Genomic DNA, 22,910 nt, shown 5'->3' on the forward strand with positions numbered 1-22,910 from the left:
GTTCGTTGCCATTTTTGAAACTTTTGGAAAGATACCTCCAACTCCTTGAGTGAGTCTCGAAGTTTTTCTGGGCGTCTGTTTTTGAGCGTCCATGGAAAATCTCGTGCTGGAAAACAAAACATGTACTACAGTTGGCTGAACACGATTTAAAAAGGAAACTCTGCTGAGCAGTGTGCCTTAGGAAGATTAAAATAAAACACCTCCTTAATTGAAAGGAAGTAGCCTTCATTTCCATCATCAAATGACAGTCGTTTGAAAGGCTCTGTCATAGAAACAGGATTTTTACCACAAAAAAATCTCCATGATCATAATTTTATGACGACAACTAACAATGCTCAGAGAATCTCTGGGAAGGTTTCTGAAGCTTGTGAGCCTAGTACTTAACAGTTAATGACCCACTCTTTACCACAGAAGCAAATTTATTTTCATTTAAATAATTTAAAACTCAATACAAAAGAAATTCTAAACTCTTCAAATAATCTATCAGATCTGAAAACTCCTACGAGTAAATGAATATAGTGAGGAAAGAAATAAAATATTAAAAATAATACACAGAAAATGAATTTAAAATTAAGCATCACACATTAAGGATAAAATTGAGGGAAATCTAAATTTTAATAAGTTAGACACTAACTTATTTTATATAGACTCCTTTCTATATAAAATAACTCTTTCTAAAAGCTACACCACAATTCAATAATGATAAGCCTTTGCTTTGTTTTAAAAGTTAATGTTATTTAGTAGAATCTCAATGATAGCCTAAAACAAACTAAAACGTTCTATTTAAAAGAATTAAAAAATAATAAATTCATTAGTGATATGACACCTATTTCATCACAAAAATGAATTCATCTCTGAATTTTCCTAAACAATTTTAAATGTGTGCACATGTGCTTTATGTGCATATATATGTAGTATAAAATATATACAGACATCAAAATTTTTATAGGAGAATGCTGTTTCATTTAAGCAAATTAATGACTTCTATAAACATAATTTACAATGTGCAGAGCATATGTAAAAAGTTCCAAATCTCTGCCACAGGTACTAATACAGTATTTTTAAAAACTAAATGTTAGCTTGACCATTTAAAGTGAGAACAAGTACAATATTTAGGCCCGCTTATATTCTAAATAAAACAGTCATATTTTAGCCATATTATACTGTAGCCATATTACATATATAACATGTTTATATATTTGAAATTAGTAAAGACTAGAGAGAATAAAATGTCAATACTGATAATTACAAATCTTATTTTCTTACAATGGTTAAAACAAAATAATAATTTAGGTATAATATGGATCATAAAATGTTAACAGAACCATGGTACACTTAGTTTAAGTATATTAAATAAGATAAATGCAGTTCATTAATAAATACATAAGCATATATCTTATGCATAAGCATATATCATAAGCTTATGCTGTTTACATAAGCACATATCTCACCAAAAGTTGAGAGAGATTTCAATGGTCTAAATCAGAAATGTCTAATAGTATAATTCTTACTCATATGTTTATGCACCTAAACAATAGAAATTTATAAGAAATATGGAAGGGATAACATTTCCTATTTGTACAGACAGCTTAAAATATGTTTTAAGACACAATCTTCAGGGATATTAAAATTCCAGTTTTATAATAATTCCAAAAAAATATAAAGTAAACTTACATTCTGCCAGCCTCTGCTTTTCTTCTAAGTTACCATGATCTGTTGCTGATTTTGCAGCAGATGAGAGGTTAGAAAAAAAGATTAAAAAGTGGAAATTATTTTTATTATACTTAATTTTATATGTGCATATGCACATTATTGAGATTAATAAATTACGCAAAACTTTTTAAAAGGCAGTTGGAAAATGCCATAATTTGGATGTTTTCATTTCATGGAAGATTTCCTAAATTTGAAGTGAAAAGGCTTACACAACACAACGGGTGGGCCAATATCCTGAGGTTGCAATCTCATCAGATAGGGAAGGGAACTGCAACTGAGCCCAGAACAGAAGCTACTTCAGTCTGTCATCAGAACCATGAAGTCAGCCTATTAACTACCAAGCTAAGCACAGGGGATGCCCACAGAGACCGAACAGGAAGGAACTCTAGCTGGGAAGACCTCTTGGCCCATCAAGAAACTTCTGGGATTAACAGGATTAATCAGATAAAGAAAATTGATCATTCACTCAGAAATGCCTATTCCAGATATCAGGTGAGGACCCGGGAGCCCAGCATCAGTAGGACCCATGCATTAACAATGCCCTCTACTGGGACAGTGATAAAAAAATGAGAACATACTGTCCAGTTATCCGTTTAATCAGAAGTAAAATGAAAATTTTCATGTTCTGCTACTTTATTCAATACTAGTTTTGAATTTATTCTGCTACTAGTTCAATACTGCTTTATTTATATAAAACATATTAACTTTAGCATTTTTCTAAAGAATTGGAGTAAACATTCTTGAAATTCTAGAATTTAAAGTGCATAAAAACAGAGTTTTTAAGTCAGTATTTTATAATTTAGAATAGTAAGTTTATAAAAATTAGTTTAATAGAACAGATACTTTACCTGATGGCTCTTTCTTGTCATAATACTGGTAGATCCCAATGTCTCTATCTATAGAAAGGAAGAAATAACATTAGATTATAGTAAAAAGTTATGGAGAATGAGAAGCAAACCCATACTATAAGGCAGGGTTGGAGGTGGATAAGGAGGAGGACAGAAACAACCTGTATGTTACTGGAAATAAAATACTTTGAAATTGTCCAGACATGGGTTCGTCTCTTCTAGGGATATGAACGAAATGCAAGTTTATCAGTCCACTTAGAAGAGAAATATACAACACTAGAATGGCATGAGGAAAGGAAGGGTAAAGAAGTGATATCAAGGATGACCAACTTTTTTCTCTCAAGATTCCTCTGATATTTTTCACAGGGCACTACCAAAAGGAACTACCACTAAACAATACCAAATGAAAGTGGCTAGAAGAATTCTGAGCTGTGTTTTTTTTTTTTTTCTCTGACTTAACTTGAATCCAGAAGAGTATTTGGGGGGAAATCTGCAGAAAAGGAAGGGTTAAAGGAAGGTATGGATAAATTATCTGAAGCTTGTTTAGACTCAAAAACCCTTCCGAACCCATTCAAGTTCGGATGCTCTGCTGGGGTTACAAAAGCAAAGACAGGTTTCCTAGATGCTGAGAGAGATTTAACCATGGAATCTGTCCTTGTAGTTGATTTACAGGAGAATAAAATAACTGTCCATTTTCTTCCTATCTGTGAACTCTGAAATACTTCTTTCTTTGAGGTAACATTTGCTTCCTTCCGTGCAAAATAATTCAAGTTACTAACAAAAGGATACAGCTATTTCTAAAGTGGAAGCAGTACAGGCTGCCCCCTAGTGACTGACTGCTCTGAACTTTCTCAAACTGAAGGATAAAACTTCCCCCCAAAAGCTATAATTAACTTCTCCAATATAGTTTTTTCAAAATAGTCAATCGTGTATACTTACTGAAGTTCCATTTTTTTCATTATGTCACTAATTGAGACATATAATTTAAAGAGTTCAGTTTATTTCTGTTTGTTATATTGACAGTATCTAATAAGGAGTGCCAGGGAAAGGTCATGAGTCAGGCTCCTAAGATACTGATATTTTATTTCTTGACCTAGCTGAGGATTTTATGGGTATGTTCACTTTTTGATAGTTCAAAACATATCTTTGTAATCTTTACACTTTTCAATATACATATAATACTTTAATAAAGTGAGTGAAAATCACTCAGTTGTGTTCAACTCTTTGTGACCCCATGGACTATACAGTACATGGAATTCTCCAGGCCAGAATACTGGAGTGGGTAGCCTTTTCATTCTCCAAGGGATCTTCCCAACCCAGGGATTGAACCCAGGTCTCCCCTACTCCAGGAGTATTCTTTTACCAGCTGAGCCACCAGGGAAGCCCAAGAATGTTGGAGTAGGTAGCGTATCCCTTCTCCAGGGGATCTTCCCAAACCAGGAATAATAAAAAGATTCTTAAAAAAGAAATCTAAGAACCATATGCATTACTGTACACAGGCAATATCCTCCAATATTCCATCATTTCATGCATCCATATATTACAACTCTAGAATAGAACTATGAAGATAACAAGTGGCCGTGAATTCTGTGCACAAGTCTGAACTACTGCATTTAGACCAGAGTATGGCTCTTAAAATTGAAGAAGGAAATAGCAACCCACTCCAGTATTCTTGCCTGGAGAACCCCAAGGATGGAGGAGCTTGGTGGGCTGCCATCTGTGGGGTCGTATAGAGTCAGACACGACTGATGAGACTTAGCATGGCTCTTAAAAGCAGGACAAGATGCGGATACGGAGAGTGAGTCTGACATGGTATGTCAGAGCCCTCGCAGGGTGAGAGGGACATTCATAGGAGCAATGGCCTTGTGTTGGCTGTCAGAGGCTGAATAAAGCATGGAGGACATCCACATACACGGGGAGCCCAACAAAGGGTATCAGAACCTACAGAGATATCCATGCAGGGAAGAGAGTTGCCAAAGAGATAGAAGACTGTCTGCATACAGGGTGATTTTAAAAAAATAAAGATACGGAAGCCCCAGCTCTCCCACTGTGTGAGAAGTACAAATATAAAAAAGAGAGGACATTAGAATGAACCCTGTGGTGATAGATTAGAATTTAAGGTACTGGTGTGAACTCACGGTTTTCAATATACAGAGGTACAGTTATGAATGTGGATGCAAGTAAGTGTGTATGCATACATACATACATACCCTAAGCTCTGGCCTCTGACAGTGCCTGGAAGCAACGATACTCCAAGAGCAATGAGTGTACCTGAAGCACACCTTGGCTTCTAGAAACCATTCTCCTCTAAAAGGAACCAAGCTCCTTAGAGAACTGGCTAATTCTAGCACTGAGGAAGGGAAGGTATCAATATAATAACAGTCTGATAGATCAGATCTGTTGTGCCAGAAAGAATAGAAATGCCCAAGTATTGATAGGGATGTGGCACAATGATAAGTCAGCTTGCAAGGTGTCCCACTGACCACTCAGGGACAACTTAAACATCAGAATAAATAATGGTACTAAAGGATTAAAATCATTGAATAAAATGGTACCTGAGCCCATAGGGACAAATTAAGTTAAAAATATATTTAGGGACTTCCCTGGCAGTCCAGTGGTTAACACTCTGTGCTTCCAGTACAAGGGGAACAGTTTCAACCCCTGCTCAGGGAACTAAGAGCCCACACGGCAAAAAAAAATAAAAGATCATCACAGATCACTCACGTTTTTAAAAAATACATACACCTATTAAAAATATATTTAAAGTTTAATGAAGAATAAGATATCCACATATTTTCAAGGTAACACCTTGCAAAATATTAATTCTAAAGGAGAAAGTAACTTTGCAGTGGAGCAGCCTAGCAGACACCACCTTAACCAAGTGATCATGAACACCATCAGTAAAGACATGGATTGAAATTGTGCACTGCATGTTAGGATGCATTGAGAATACAGCATTATTCTTCTGTATACTTCCCACCAAACAAGCATAATCTGAACCTACTTATGAGGAAACTTCAAATGTATCTAAATTTAGGGATATACTACAAAGTAAGTGGTATAAAATCTTCCTAAGTGTTGAAGTCACAGAAGTTAAAAAATAAATTTTTATTGTCTCGTACACAGGGTTATTGTTACCATCTTTCTAAATTCCATATATATGCGTTATTATACTGTATTGGTGTTTTTCCTTCTGGCTTACTTCACTCTGTATAATAGGCTCCAGTTTCATCCACCTCATTAGAAGTGATTCAAATGTTTTCTTTTTAATGGCTGAGTAATACTCCATTGTGTATATGTACCATAGCTTTCTTATCCATTCATCTGCTGATGGACATCTAGGTGTATAGAACAGTCTTATGGACTCTATGGGAGAGGGAGAGGGTGGGAAGACTTGGGAGAATGGCATTGAAACATGTAAAATATCATGTATGAAACGAGATGCCAGTCCAGGTTCGATGCACAATACTGGATGCTTGGGACTAGTGCACTGGGACGACCCAGAGGGATGGTATGGGGAGGGAGGAGGGAGGAGGGTTCAGGATGGGGAACACATGTATACCTGTGGTGGATTCATTTTGATATTTGACAAAACTAATACAATTATGTAAAGTTTAAAAATAAAATAAAATTTTAAAAAAAAAGGAAAAAAATAATAATAAAAAAATAATAAATAAATAAATTTTTAAAAATTAAAAAGCTGAAGGATTTCTTCCAGAATTAGAGACTAAAGAGACATGATAACTAAATGTAACATAATTCTGAACAACAACCATTTGCTACAAAAAGGATAGTTGGGGCTTCCCTGGTGACTCAATGGTGAAGAATCTGCCTACCAATGCAGGAGACATGGGTTTTATTCCTGATCCAGGAACCAACATGTCATTGAGCGACTAAGCCCATGTGCCACAACTACTGAGCCTGTGTTCTAGAGCCTGGAGCCACAACTGCTAAGCCCACGTGCCACAACTACTGAAGCCCATGTGCCCTAGAGTCTGTGCTCTGCAACGAAAGAAGCCACAACAATGAGAAGCTGCACAGTGCAGCTATACAACAGCCCTCTCTTGTCACAACTAGAGAAAGGCCGCAAGGCAATGAAGATCCTGCACAGCCAAAAAATAAATTAATTTTTTAAAAAAGGACAATGGGTGAAACTCTTTGCGGGTTAGATGGTAGTACTATTATTACCATTAATTTCTTGATTCTGATGGTTATATATGTGACACTGGACTACACCTTTTCTTTAGGAAACGCACACTAAAGTATTTGGGAGTGGTGAGGCATCAGGTTGGTAACTTACTCTCAAATGGTTCAAGAAAAAAAATTCTCTATACTAGCAACTTTCCAATAAAACTTTGTGATTATTTCAGATTATTTAGAATAACATTTATCAAAAAGGTAATAAATAACAAATGTTGGTAAGGGTGTGGAGAACAGGGGACACTTCAGCACTGCTGGTGGAAATGTAAATCGGTGCATTCACTATGGAAAACAGTATGCAGGATTCTCAAAAATTTAACAGTAGAACTATCATGTGATCCTGCAACTTCCCCTCTGGGTATTTATCCAAGGAACATAAAAACACTAATTCAAAAAGATATAGGTACCATTATATCATGATCATTGCAGCATTATCTACAATAGTCAAGATCTAGGTACCCATCAATGAATGAATGGATAAAGAAGATGCGGTATATATTCAGAATGGAATTAAGCCATCAAAAGAATGAAATCCTACCATTTGTGACAACTTGAATGGACCTTGAGGGCATTATGCTAAGTTAAACAAGTCAGAGAGAGACAAATGCCATAGAACTCCACTTACATGCAGAATCTTAAAAAAATAAATAAATAAACCACAAGCTCACAGACACAGGGAACAGATTGGTTGCCAAAGTCAGGAGGGTGAAGGGGAGGGTAGATGAAATGGGTGAAGGGGATCAAAGGCACAAACTTCAGTTATAAAATAAACAAGTCATGGGGATATCATGTACAGCATGGTGACTCCAGTTAATAACGATGTATTGCATATTTGAAAATTGCCAAGAGATAAATATTAAAAGTCTTTATCACAGGAAAAACTATGTATGGTGGTGGATATTAACCAGACTTACCAAATCATTATGCTGTATGCTGGAAACTAACTTAATGTTATAACTCAATTATACCTCAATTCAAAAACTACTTTAAATGTTAAACATAATGAGAATATGTAAGAGGGTTACGAACTTAGTCTCAAAGGCAGTGAAGGCTTCTCTAGGTGACTTAGTAAAGCTGAGCCCTAAAGAGGTAGGATTGCACATGGGTTCAGAAAGAATGTTCCCGGGAAGGAGAACAGAGAAGCCCTGCTGAAGACCCAGGTGGGGCAGATCTTACTGCCTCCTGGGACCTGTGTGCACCACTGTCTCTGGTCATAGCGTTCATTTCCTTTTTTTCTATCATTCTTATGCCGATGTCAATATAATTTGGCTTCTTGATTACAGAAGTAATGTGTTCACTGTATAAAATCTAGAAAAGAAAAAGTTTAATTTCCTGTATTTCCTGAAATACTGTGTTTTTCATAACACTGTGTTTTTCTCTTGAGTTTTTTCTGAATGCATTTGTTGCTGTTGTTCAGTGGCTCAGTGTCCGACTCTTTCCAACCCCAAGAACTGCAGCACGCCAGGCTTCCCTGTCCTTCTCTTATCTCCTGGAGTTTTCTGAATGTGTATTTATTACTAAATAAAAGTTATGCCAAAGAATTGATGCTTTCAAATTGTTGTGCTGGAGGACTTTTGAGAGTCCCTTGGACAGCAATGAGATCAAACCAGTCAATCCTAAAGGAAATCAGTCCTGAATATTCATTGGAAAGACTGATGCTGAAGCTGAAGCTCCAATACTTTGGCCACCTGATGTGAAGAGCCAACTCAATGGAAAATACCCTGGGAAATGGGAAAGACTGAGCGCAGCAGAAGGGGGTGACAGAAGATGAGTGGTTGGATGGCATCACCGACTCAATGGACATGAATTTGAGCAAACTCCTGGAGACAGTGAAGGACAGAGAAGCCTGGCATGCTGAAGTCCATTGGGTTGCAAAGAGTTGAATAGCACTTAGCAACTGAATAACAATAACAATTCCTGAAGACACAGCAATATTAAAATTAAGCCAATTGATAATCCTACAGAGGTCTCTAAGTGTCCAAGTGAAAGGAAGAATTGCACTTTAAATCACTTTAAATCAAAAATTAGAAATGATTAAGCTTACTGAGGAATGTGAGAGAACCATAAGCTTACTGACTGCAATGTGGGAGACCCAGGTTCAATCCCTCGGTTGGGAGGATCCCCTGGAGAAGAGCATGGCAAACTACTCCAGTTTTCTGGCCTGGAGAATTCCACGGACATAGGAGTCTGGTGTGCTACAGTCCATGGGGTCAGTTGGACATGACTAACATATACACTGAAGAATGCATGTTCAAAGTCAAGAGAGGCTGAGAGCTAGGCCTCCTGAGTCAAACAGATCAGTTGTGACTGTACAGGAAAGGTTCTTAAAGGAAAAAATGTTTCTCCACTGAACATATAAATGATAAGAAACAACTTTATTGGTGATAATGGAGAAAGAGTTGGCGACCTGGACAAATCAGCCACAACATTCCATAAGCCAAAGCCTAATGCAAAACAAGGTCCTAACTCTTCAATTTTATGAAGACTAAGAGAGGTAAAGAAGCTGCAGAAGAAATGTCTAAAGCTAACAGAGGTTGGTTTACAATGTTTAAGGAAAGAAACCATATTCTGAACATAAAAATACAAGGGGAAGTAACAAGTGTAGATGTAGAACCTGCATCAAGTGATCTAGAAGATCTAGCTAAAACAATTAATGAAGTGCTTGTGCTCAGATGCTCAGTTGGGTCCAACTCATTTACAGCCCCATGGACTGTAGCCTGCCAGGCTCCTTCGTCCATGGAATTTCCCAGGCAAGAATACTGGGGTCAATTGCTATTTCCTCCTCCAAGGGATCTTCCTAATGCAGGGATCGAAGCTGCATCTCCTGCATTTCCTGCATTGGCAGGGGGATTCTTTATCACTGAGCCACCTGGTAAGTCCCAATTAATGAAGGTGGCTACAATAAACAACAAATTTTCAATGTAGATAAAAGACCTTCTATTGAAAGCAGATGCCATCTAGAAATTACATAGTTAGAGAGGAAAAGTCAATGACTGTTTTCAAAGTTTTGAAGGACAGGTTGACTCTCTTGTTAGGGGCTAATGCAGCTGGTGACTTCAAGTAGAAGCCAGTGCACAACCAATCCTAGGGCCCTTAAGATTCTGCTAAATCTACTCTGCCTGTGCTCTATAAATGGGACCACAAAGCCTGGATGACAGCACTTCTGTTGACAACATGGCTTACTGAATAATTTAAGCCTATCATTGCGACCTACAGCTCAGAAACCAAGATTGCTTTCAAAATATTACTGTGCATTGACAATTCATCTGGTCACTCAAGAACACTGACAGAAGATGTACAATTAATGTTGTTTTTATGATTGCTAGAACAACACTCATTCTGTAGTCCAAGGATCAAGGAGTAATTTTGACATTCAAGTCTTATGGTTTACAAAAAACAATTCTTAAGGCTATAGCTGCTAGATCTGGGCAGATCCAACTGAAAACCTTCTGGAATTCCCTGGTGGCCCAACAGTTAGACTCATCACTTTCACTGCTGGGGCCTGGTTTCAATCTCTGGTCCAGGAAATAAGATCCTGTAAGCCATGTGGCATGGCAAAAAAAAAAAAAAAGGAAAGAAAGAAAGAAACCTTTCTGGAATGGATTCATCATTCTAGTTGTTCAGTTGTAAAGCTATGTCCAACTTTGCAACTCCATTTTGGGTGCCATTAAGAATATTCATATTTCATGGGAAGAGGTAAAAATATCAACATTAACACGGGTTTGGAAAAAGTTGATTCCAACCCTCATGGACAACATTGAAGAGGTCAAGACTTCAGTGGAGGTAGTAACAAGGTGAAAATAGCAAGAGAACTAGAATTAGAAGTGGAGTCTGAAGATGAGACTGAATTTCACTGCAATCTCATGAGAATACTTTAACACTTAAGGAGATGCTTCTTATGTATGATTAAAGAAAGTGGTTTCTTGAGATGAAATAAGCCTAGTATGGATGCTATGAAGATTACTGAAATGACAACAAGGGATTTAGAATATTATGTAAACTTAGTTCATAAAACAGCAGCAGGATTCGAGAGGACTGACTGCAGTTTTGAAAGTTTTACTTCAGTTAAAAATGCTAACAAACAACATTGCATGCTACAGAGAAGTCATTTGTGAAAAGTCCATCGATGTGGTGAACTTCACTGTCATCTTATTTTAAGAAATTACCATAGGCTCTCTAACCTTCAGCAACCAAAACTTATCAACATTGAGGCAGGGCCCTTCACCAGCTAAAAGATTAAGACTTGCTTAAAGTTCCTATGATGTTCAGCATTTTTAGCAATAAAATACTTTTTAATTAAGGTATATACAGTGTTTTTAAAGACATAATGTTACTGCACATTAAATAGATGCTTATTGTTGTTATTGTTGTTCTGCTGCTAAGTCATATCCAACTCTTTGCAACCCCATAGACTGCAGCACGCCAGACTTCCCTGGCCTTCACTATCTCTAAGAGTTTGCTCCAACTCGTGTCCATTGAGTTGATGATGCTATCTAACCACCCTGTCCTCTGCCACCCTCTTTTCCTTTTGTCTTCAACTTTTCCCAGCATCAGGGTCTTTTTCAGTGAGTCAGTTCTTCACATCAGGTGGCCAAAGTACTAGAGCTAGCTTCAGCATCAATCCTTCCAATGAGTATTCAGGGTTGATTTCTTATAGGATTGACTGCTTTGATCTCTGCACTGTCTAAGGGACTCTCAAGAGTCTTCTCCAACACCACAGTTCAAAAGCAACAAGTCTTCAGCACTCAGCCTTCTTTCTGATCCAACTCTCACATCCATACATGACTACTGGAAAACCATAGCTTTGACCACACGGATCTTTGTCAGCAAAGGGATGTCTCTGCTTTTTAATATGCTATCTAGGTTTGTCATAACTTTTCTTCCAAAGAGCAATAACCTTTTAATTTCATGGCTGTGGTCACCATTTGCAGTGATTCTGGAGCCCAAGAAAACAAAATCTGTCACTGTTTCCATTGTTTCCCCATCTACTTGCCATGAAGTGACAGGACATGATGCCACGATCTTAGTTTTTTGAATGTTGAGTTTTGTTTGTTTGTTTTTAATTCTTTTTTTAACTTTACAATATTGTATTGGTTTTGCATGAATGTGCCACAGGTATACACGTGTTCCCCATCCTGAACCCTCCTTCCTCCTCCCTCCCTGTACCATCCCTCTGAGTTTTAAGGCAGCTTTTTTACTCTCCTCTTTCATCTTCATCAAGAGGATCTTTAAGCTTTCTGCCATTAGGTTGGTGTCATCTACATATCTGAGGTTATTGATATTTCTCCCGGCAATCTTGATTTCAGCTTGAGCTTCATTCAGCCTGGCATTTGCATGATGTGTTCTACACAGAAGTTAAATAAGCAAGGTGACAACATACAGCCTTGACATAGCTCTGAAGTTTTTGCTGTATTTTTCTGATTGGAACTTACCCTCTGTCTCATTTTGCCTAAGTCTCTGTGTTTACGTCTATATATTAAGTAAATCAGTTATCTCTCCCAGTCTTGAAGGAATGGCCTTCATAAGAAATGTCCTGTGACGTCTCTGGCAGTCCAGTGGCTGACTCCACACCTCTACTGCAGTTCAGTTCAGTTCAGTCGCTCAGTCGTGTCCGACTCTTTGCGACCCCATGAATCACGGCACGCCAGGCCTCCCTGTCCATCACCAACTCCCGGAATTCACTCAGACTCACGTCCATCGAGTCAGTGATGCCATCCAGCCATCTCATCCTCTGTCATCTCCTTCTCCTCCTGCCCCCAATCCCTCCCAGCATCAGAGTCTTTTACAATGAGTCAACTCTTCGCATCCGGTGGCCAAAGTACTGGAGTTTCAGCTTCAGCATCATTCCTTCCAAAGAAATCCCAGGGCTAATCTCCTTCAGAATGGACTGGTTGGATCTCCTTGCAGTCCAAGAGGGCAAGAGTTAACCACTGGTTGGGGAACTCTATCCTGCATGCTGTAGTCCTGCATGCAGACATTTTTTCTTGTCTTCAGCCAGTATCTCAGTTCCCAGGGAGTGTCCCAGTTGGTTCCTGAGTCTCTGGCAGATGCTTTAAGATGAGTAACTGGGTCCCCTTTACCTACAGTCCATATGTTTCTCAATCTTGTGTTTTGTGTTAATTTTCAGATCAACTGAGTTTTCATGCACACCCTTCAGGAGTGGGTTTTCTGTTCCCTGCAGTTTTATAATTTTCCTGGATATATTTCCCATTGGTTTTCAAAGTCAGGTATTTTAGGGGCTTGTCTCTCCTGCGTAGGATCTAGGGGTTGGGATGGCTGACGTGGAACCTGAATCCCTCACAACTGAGAGAGAAGATCGTACCTTTGATATCTCTCCCAGTTGTGGATTGCGGTGGCTGGGGTGTGGTTTTTCCCCTTGGCAATACTGTTTGTCTCTCCTACCCATCTCAGTGCTGTCCTTTTACCTTTTGTTATGGAGGCTCTATTCATCCATGTTCCATATGTACTTAATTAAATTTTGTTGTGCCTATGGGAAGAGGTGAGTTCAGGCTCTTCCTATGCTAATATCTTGAACCCTCTCCCAAGAACACTACCTTTAAACTTGCTGTGTGCCCTTTACTATTTCACTTCCACTCCCTTCCTTGTCAGAGCTATACTGTGTTTATAATCTAGTGTTCTTTATAGTTCTTCCACATATACTTGTCTCCTGAAACAATACATTATTTAATTTAGCCACTGTTTTTAAAGTTTAAGTGCAAACATACTGTATGTATGCTGCAGCTTACTTTTTAAACTTTTTCCCTATAACATATTCCTGACATTCGTCTACGTTGTTGCATACAGTTTGAATTCATTCACTTTCTCTGTTGCATAAATATATTTATCCATTCTCCTGCTGATTGAAATTTGGATGGTTTCTAGTTAAGGATGAATACTATTAAGAATTTTTTTGTACATGTTTCCTGGTGCACTCAAGTTATCAAGGCTTTCACTATGGTATATATCTAGGAGTTGAATTACTGGTCAGTAGGCAAAATACTTCACCTACTGTATGAAACTCCAGTACTTTAGCCACCTGATGTGAAGTGCCAACTCATTAGGAGAGACCCTGATGCTGAGAAAGATTGAAGGCAGGAGGAGAAGGGGACAACAGAGGACAAGACGGTTGGATGGCATCACTGCCTCAATGGACGTGAGTTTGAGCAAGCTCTGAGAGATGGTGAAGGACAGGGAAGCCTGGTAAGCTGCAGTCTGTGGGGTCGTAGCGTCAGACATGACTGAACAACTGAACAACAACAGCAAGGCAAAATACATCTTCAACTAAAGTAGGTAATGCCAAATTATTTCCTAAAATGGTTGGACCAACTCAATTTTCATCAGCAGTGAAATAAGTTTCTTCCCGTTTTTTTTTTTTTCCCCCAATTTCTTTTACCCATTTGAATTTAAAAAAATTTTCTGCTACATATTTTTACTTTCCAAAAGATTAATATAATTTTCAACTGTTCCCTGAAACATCTATATTTCATTTCTTGCTGTTCGTATTTCAAAGTGAGTCACTAGAAAGCTGATTAAAAGCTCAATATACACGAATAGGGCTTGCTAACAGTGGGTTTCACTGACCACTCAGGGACCTGGGTGTTTCACTGGAAGACCACGTTAAATATCAATGTAAATAGGCCTTCCCTCTGGGGCCAAGCAGTCTCTCCAGAGAGGACTCCCTCAGCTTCTTCCTTCTATGACATTCTGATATTAAAATTAATTTGATTATAAAGGAATTAAGAATATTCCTGTGTAGGCTTTCACTTCAGTTTTCCCTGTTTTCAGTTCAGCACCTCTCCCCTATCTTTTTCCACTGCAGCTAGTTTTGAACTTCCCAAAATCAAGTATTTCCAGTGTCTCACTACCTCTTACACAGATTTTCAAGTCTCTTTCTGATCACCTCATGCCACAGTCTCATCCTTTTGCATTATCTGACTCCTCAAATTTCTGTACCTCTCAAGACTTTTGAAACCCAAGTTTGCTGTCAGTGGAATTTTCTGTAGACATCTAATATTCAGATTTTTGAGCTTTGGTAACTTCTCTATGCCTTCCAAAAACAACTCAACAGCAATTGTCTCCTTTCCTAGTCGCTTAGTCCTTGTGAGTTTACACCTATATTAAAGTAATTCATGTACTCTCATTTTAGAAGAATCTTTGGAGGAAGCAAGTGTGTGTTAAGTCCACTTTAACTGTAATTCTTTCCTTACATATTTTAAGCACATTCAATGTAATGAAACTATAATGACATCATCTGTAGTTGTATATTTGTTATAAATAAACAATGCTTTGCAAGGTAAACCGTTTTCTTAGAAATGATGCTGAAGACATTTAAATACATATGTCCTCCTAATCCAAGAGTTGCTTTAGATTTTCAAAAGGAAAAGATTTTTTAAAACATGTTTCCTAATGATATACACTTCATCCTCAAATACTAATAAACATTGTTAAAACAGATTTATATTACTCCCTTCCCAAAAAAATGTGAACTGCAAAAAACAAGGATACAATTGTACATATGAGCTATATGTTTGAAATACTCCTTTTATATCATATAGAAATGCATTTGCCATTTGCAAGCCTGTAAATATTTATGAATATAAACATATTATTATCAACAATTTCAGGGGAAAAAGCTGGAAAATCTTAGATATATCTTAAGAGGAAATAGATATTAGATGGATAAAATTAATGTTTTAAACAGAAAATGTAACTCAAGTTGAAAAAATAAGTTAATCAGAGTCAACGAAAAGAACTTCCTCTCCACCAGCCGATTCTTCATTAAGCATAAAGAAAATCATGCAGTTTCACTGGAGAATCTAGGCTCTAACCTTTGCTATTAGGTATTTATATTGTTGTAACTTATATTTGAAAAATATTGAAATTAATCCAGTTTATTTACCGCCAATGTGTAAGGTATTCTTCAAAGACCACAGGTGCAGTTCAGTCAAGCAGAATGACATCTGATGGCAGAAGGAATCTCTATCCTGTTTAAAAAATAATTAAGAAGAGGTGTCAATTAATTATCTTCTATTGCCAATAAAATAAAGATTGCTTAGAAATAATAAAAAGAATAATTTTTCGCTACTGATATTTGAGATACGGTTCATTTGAATAAACACAATTTAATATATCCTTAGTTAACCACCCAGAAATAAATGAAAAAAAAAATCACTTTTCCTAGATTTAGTACGTCATCACATTGAGAAACATAGTAAGAAGAATATATATATATTTGGGTTTCTAATAACATATGATTTTTAAAACTGAGTATATTTAGAATTATTTAGTATTTAAAGATTTTTCAGGAAAAGAAATATCTGCTAGGTAGTTATTAAGTACAAAAACATTTTGTGGTGCATTTTTAATATAAAAAGCAAATATTTGCAATCTTTCACACGCAAACAGACTAATTAAAATGGAATTCCCAAGATGAATGGTATATAGTTACTATTATAGGAAACATATTTACTTAGAAGTAAATTGTGTGAAACCACATTAGCATTCAAATTAATTTGTTCATCTGCATGTCATGATAGATCCAGATATTCTATACTACATTCATTTTTTAAAAAGGATAGCAAAATTTTACATCTTATATTTCCTCCCAGTTCTAACAGCAGGGCATAGTGATGGATATCATTTTAAAAAATTAATTAGAACTTCATTAATTTGGACTAATTGGAGGAAGGCCAATCTGAAAAAAGAAAAACGAAAAGTAACATTTTATAAATATTTGAAAGGAATTTAAGTAACTTTCAAATGTTTGCTTGGAAATACATGTTTTATAGTACATGTAAATTTTCCTGTATATTAGAAATACATAAACTATTGACATTTTCTTTATACAGATCATAAAAAGAACTGTTATTTCCAACAAACTTCTGAATATTTTATGACATCTAATATATGAAAATAATAGCTTGAAAAATATTTTATGACATTTATTATATGGAGAAAAAAGCTCTCAGCTTCTTTAACATTCATTTCAGTTCAGTTCAGTCGCTCAGTAGTGTCCGACTCTTTGCGACCCCACGAATCGCAGCACACCAGGCCTCCCTGTCCATCACCAACTCCCATTAGGAGTGACTAAAAATATTTCCCATACTATTTATGAATGATAATCCAAAATAATTTTAGACATAATACAGACTTTGTTAGTCCTTACTTCACCTTTACTTTTGACCTCAATGCACTTACAATCATCAAGATTCAGATGCATGTTCAACTAATGAGACACAGTTACTAATTACTGAAATGGCAGAGTAATCAATTTCACAGTATAACAGAAGGGCTCAAGCCTGCTTGCAACAGCAGGGCACTGAGAAAGCTACTGAGAAATTATAAAATGTTCACAGGACCTCAGAGAAGCAAAGGATTTCACCAGTTAAATGATGATGACAGCAGCATATAATATTATGGACCTACCTTTGACAAGCATTCTTCTAAAATTTTACACATATTAACTCAAATATGTAACTCTTTGAAGTAGTATCACTATTACTCCTATAATGAGGAAACTAAGACATAGAAAAGACATATAGCCAGCAGGTAGTAGAGGCGGGCTTTGAATATAAACAGACAGGTTTTCAGACCCATGCCGGCAACCACAGGACACTTACTGTACTGGGGTATATAGAATTGATGCTTTTGAACCGTGGTGTTGGAGAAGACTCTTGAGAGTCCCTTGGACTGCAAGGAGATCCAACCAGTCCATCCTAAAGGAGACCAGTCCAGGGTGTTCATTGGAAGGACTGATGCTGAAGCTGAAACTCCAATACTTTGGCCACCACATGCAAAGAGTTGACTCATTGGAAAAGACTCTGATGCTGGGAGAGATTGGGGGCAGGAGGAGAAGGGGACGACAGAGGATGAGATGGCCAGATGGAATCACTGACTCGATGGATGTGAGTCTGAGTGAACTCCAGGAGTTGGTGATGGGACAGGGAGGCCTGGCGTGCTGTGGTTCATGGGGTCGCAAAGAGTCAGACACGACTGAGCGACTGAACTGAACTGAACTGAGGGAGTGTATACACAGTAGTTTGAGTAAAACAACGGTGTTAGATCAAGATGCATGGTAGAAAATCATAGAAAAATGAAGTTGAAAAGAGTAGCAAAAAACAGGCTATAATAAATAGTAAACTTTGGATTGATCTGAATTCACTTTCTTCCTTGTACTTAAGTGCCTTAAAAGTTTAGAGATGAAACAAAAGACCCTTCAACCTCCAGATATGGTATTCTAACCAGAAGATGGCTGCGACATATATAGATATGGGGTAAGAGAGCTAGTGGACTCATTACCATGAAAGATTCTCTAGCAGGCAATAGAGAAAAAGGGATATTAAAACTAACCTGTATTCTTCAATTCAACTATTATCTTTCTAAGTTGTCACCTGGGAGTGACTAGTGAGCCTGCCATTATTCAAAATATTTCCAAAGCTGTGTTCTTTGAAATTGCTTTCAGTCAGTTTCATGAGACTTATTCAGAATTATTACTTTATAGTTGTACTTTTTTAAAACTAAAATACTTACTATATTAGAATATGTAAACCGCACCTTTGTCATTCAGATAGGTGAGGCCTGGAATATTGGCTTGAAGAATCAATTAATGGGACTTCCTGGCAGTCCAACAGTTAAGAATCTGAGTTCCCAATATAAGGGACATGGGTTCAATCTCTGGTCAAGGAACTAAAAGATTCTGCATGCCTCATGGCACTGCCTAAGAATCAATTAATAAATTAAATAAATTTCATATTTATTAAACTTAATATGTGGACTCTAGACTCTTAACTACCTGGCTTCTTTTTCTAACCTCTCACACTCACGTACAAATGTGCTCAGTGCTCAGTCAAGTCCGACTCTTTGCGATCCTATGGACTGTAGCATGCCAGGCTCCTCTGTCCATGGAATTTTCCAGACAAGAATACTGGAGTGGGTTGCCATTTCCTACTCCAGGGATTCTTCCTGACCCAGGGATCAAACTCAAGTCTCCTGCGTCTCCTGAATTGCAGGTGGATTCTTTTACCGCTGAGCCACTAGGGAAATTCTCTAACTTCTCAATTTACTCACTAATTTGCATAAATTACTTAACTTCTCTAAGTTTCCCCAAACACAAAATGGGTATAATAAAGTACCTATCACAGAACTATTTTGAGGGTAACTTTATTTAGTTATCTTAATATTGCTGCGTAGTATTTGCTGCTGTTACTCAAATGTCTAGCACCATGTAAATTTATATGGAAAAAACAAAGAAGTATTAAACATGATCTTAAAGGTCCATATAGTCAAAGCTATGATTTTTTCAGTACTCAGGTAGAGATGTGCGAGTTGGACCATGAAGAAAGCTGAGTATCAAAGAACTGATGTTTTTAAACTGATGTTGGAGAAGACTCTTGAGAGTCCCTTGGACTGCAAGGAGATCAGACCAGTTAATCGTAAAGGAAATCAGTCCTGAATATTCACTGGAAGGACTGATGCTAAAGCTGAAGCTCCAACACTTTGGCCCTGATGCTGGGAAAGATTGACAGCAGGAGGAGAAGGGGACGACAGAGGATGAGATGGCTGGATGGCATCACCAACTCGAGTTTGAGCAAGTTCCAAGAGTTGGTGAAGGACAGGGAAGCCTGGCATGCTGCAGTCCATGGGGTTGCAAAGAGTCGGAAAGGATTGAGCGACTGAACTGAACTACCTTACATAGGAAGAAATGAATGAACAACTTAGTACAAGAGGGATTTTATAATGGAAAAGTACCTATATGTGGACAAGCTTCTACACCAGAGGAAGTATTGAATTAGGCCATGCAAATGGATTAATATTTCACTAGGAAGAGGGAAGAAAAGATATGATGAAACAGGCACATACTTTTTTTTGACACTGAGCACTAAATTCATAACTTGTAGAGTATACTAGAAAATAAAAACACTCTTCAATTTAGTGTTTATTTAGATACTAATAATGAGAATTTATGAATTCTAACAAAGGCTGAAGTTTAGCTGTTAGTAGCTATGTAATAAGGTTTCATCATGCAAATTAGAGATAAAATTTTAGCCAAAAACAGAAGGCCACACTTTTACTTACATATCAAAAGAAGACTACACTTGTAAGTCTACTTTTCAGTTTAAGTCAATCAGTAACAAAGATTTTGTCAAAACATTCCCCTGAGACTTCCCTTGTGGTCCAGTGGTTAAGAGTCTGCATGCCAAAGGAGAGGACATGGTTCAATCCCCAGGTCTGAGAGGATCCCACTTGCCACGGAGTGGCTGGACCCATCCGCATCACAACTCCTGACCCCTGCACCTAGTTGTGATCGGCAAAAAAGAAGCCACCGTAGAGAGGAGACTACGCACCCCAACAAAGACTAGGTAGCTGCAACTGGAGAAGCCTGAGTGGCAACAAAGACCCAGACGAGCCAGAAATAAATAAGAAACATTCCGCAGATGACAGAAATGAAGAGCCAATCACAGCTTCTTTTTAATCCATACTGGCTATTATTTATAAGAGGTAGAGAAGCTTTTAACTTGAAAACCCATAGTTCCAACTGTGTGCTGCTGCTGCTGCTGCTGCTGCTGCTGCTGCTGCTACTAAGTCGCTTCAGTCATGTCCGACTCTGTGCGATCCCAAAGATAGCAGCCCACCAGGCTCCGCCGTCCCTGGGATTCTCCAGGCAAGAACACTGGAATGGGTTGCCATTTCCTTCTCCAATGCATCAAAGTGAAAAGTGAAAGCGCAGTTGTGCCCGACTCTTTGTGACCCCATGGACTGCAGCCCACCAGGCTCCTCCGTCCATAGGACTTTTCCAGGCAAGAGTACCAGAGTGGGTGGTCCACTGCGTATCTTTACTAAATTTGAAAATCCTAAACTACTCGGAAATTATGGAGGAGAATAAGCAAAACAATGTCTATAGACAGCATAAAATGTCAAGTACAAAGCTCTGACTCTTTGCATTTGGACATAAGGGGAAATTCCGAGACTAGCACAGTGTAAAGTCTATGATCTGGACTTGAACACAGGATTCATTTGTAGTTTCATTGGAGGTGGGAGGACTGAGAAAAATGTACAAGTTGTTTCTAAAAATGCTCCGATGTATAAACAATATTGCTCCAGTTTCCCACAAAAAAAGAATAGGACAAAGCGGGGAGAGACATTCTACTTAGAACCACTTTATGGCCCCTGGAATATTTGGTTTAAGGGTCGTGAAGTGGCCACAGGGGTTGGTGCCCAGTAGAACATAAGCAGGTCTGGCAGCCCTTTGGCATTACTGTACTCAGAGTGGTGATATCCAGACAAAGCAGGATCCACACCCAGCAAAAGTAGACACAGTGGCAGCAATAATGTGTTGATGGAGCAGGTGTGGCAGGTGAGGTGAGAAGAAAATGGCTAAGGTGGCTAGTGTTCACTAGTAAATGACTGGACTTATTTATAAATACATGTGACAACTCTTGCAGGTTCCCCAAAATATGTGTAATTAGGGTGGAGGCTTTGCAGGGTCATACATTAGAGGGGAGGCAAAAGATAGTCAAATGCAGCTTATTCATCCTTATTTTCCTCTGAACTTCAAATATCTGCTAATAAGCCCATATAAAATTAAAAAGAATACAATAAATTTTTTAATATTTGTAAAAATCCATAATTACTAGATAGACATGGTGGGAGGGGACCAAATCAACATCCTGTCTAGTCCTCAACATGTCTTGCCATCTTCAAACTGTGCAGGTTTTTTCAAAGACTCAGACCTTTAAAGGTCTAGCATCTTACTCAAGAATGCCACCAGTTAAAAAGAATGCTGTAATTTCCATGTTTGAAAAATCTGCCTGAAGGAAGCAGTCAAGACTGAGCTCGTATCATTCAAATGGTGTATTAGTGCATAAACAGTTGTTTTTGAAGGAGGAAAGAAAAGAATTTCCCAAGAACTCTGGTTTCTGCATTCTGAGAGGGGATGTGGCCAAGGCTTTAAAAGGCAGTGAAACAGAAAGTGCCTAACAAAGTGGAGAAATATTGCCCTACTCAGTGCCCCTGTGCATTTCTCTAGGGATAAAACCCAATACTCAGGACTTAGAAACCTAAAGTAGTTATACAGGGAAAAATGAATAAAACAATGAATGTCTAAAAATACAGCAAATTTTCTTAATGTTGACTGGGAAAAAGAATTATCCAAGTGAAAAGAATAGCAGAAGGAAAAAGCTAAACAAGAAAAAATGTCTAATAATTTAATTTTCATTTATTTTTAAATATCATTTTATTTTGTTTAATTTTATAAGGCAGTTGATGACAGTCTCAGATGTCTCAGAAGGCCATTCTGAATTCAAACGTCCAGTCTTCATGACAGAATAAGAAGCATGATTTCAACTGAACTTGATCTAAATCTCAACTGTTCTCTTGTAAGGGGGAGAATCTACGACAGCCAAATGTCGAGGATAAAAAAACGAGAGGATCTTAGAGAACCTTTCTCACTTTCTAGTTACATCTTCAAAAGGTTTAAAGCCTTCTTTCCAAAACAGATTACAGTATAATAAATACTTATTTGTCTTAAGATTGGGAGTGCATGCTAAGTTACCTGAGTAGTGTCCAACTCTTTGCGACTCTATGGACTGCCTCTAAGTGAATCTTCCCTGGTTTCTTAGGTCAGCTATTTGACTACTTTGGAAAGGAAAGGAAGCCTGAGGGTAAATAAAACCCTAATGTAAAACACGATGGAAAAGAAAAATAAACTAAGAGAAGACACAGCTGCAATTTAACAAAGACAGATGATACCATGGGCTAACAAGACATTTAAAATGAAATGTATGTTAGCAAAATACCTTAAAGAGCCTAAGGAAATCTTTCTTGGGCATAAAGTTAGAACATGTTATTTACTATCAATAGACTTTCTGAGGATTATCTAGTCACCAAAATGTACAAAATTAAAGACAACTAAATAGCACAAGTTTAAAATAAACCACTAGTTGACTTAGGTATTCTAGTCATCATTAAGTAATTTCAAAATTATCTAAAATATAGTGTATTCCCCCATAATCTCTTGCCTATTGCCATCTACACAGAATTATATTAATTATCTATTAACCATACACATAAACATATCTAATAATGTCACATTAGCAAAAATAAAGATATTTGAAATATTCAACACTGAACCAAACAATTATACAATAATAA

The 22,910-nt window shown here is 37.5% G+C and overlaps 1 protein-coding gene across 4 annotated transcripts in view; it reads right to left on the reverse strand.

Annotated features, from left to right (window-relative positions):
• Window positions 1–22,910, reverse strand: part of WDPCP (WD repeat containing planar cell polarity effector) — a 293,475-nt gene that overhangs the window by 183,561 nt on the left and 87,004 nt on the right. For all 4 annotated transcript variants that reach the window (XM_027555613.1, XM_027555617.1, XM_027555616.1 and 1 more), the window contains exons 2-5: window positions 15,661–15,745; window positions 2,562–2,609; window positions 1,675–1,719; window positions 36–106 (exon numbers count right to left, since the gene is read on the reverse strand). In XM_027555613.1, the coding sequence (XP_027411414.1) occupies window positions 36–106; window positions 1,675–1,719; window positions 2,562–2,609; window positions 15,661–15,721 (225 nt within the window). In that variant the 5' untranslated portion in view covers window positions 15,722–15,745. The remainder of the gene's footprint in view (window positions 1–35; window positions 107–1,674; window positions 1,720–2,561; window positions 2,610–15,660; window positions 15,746–22,910) is intronic.

This window comes from Bos indicus x Bos taurus, chromosome 11 (assembly GCF_003369695.1).
Source record: "Bos indicus x Bos taurus breed Angus x Brahman F1 hybrid chromosome 11, Bos_hybrid_MaternalHap_v2.0, whole genome shotgun sequence".
Taxonomy (NCBI): Eukaryota; Metazoa; Chordata; class Mammalia; order Artiodactyla; family Bovidae; genus Bos; species Bos indicus x Bos taurus.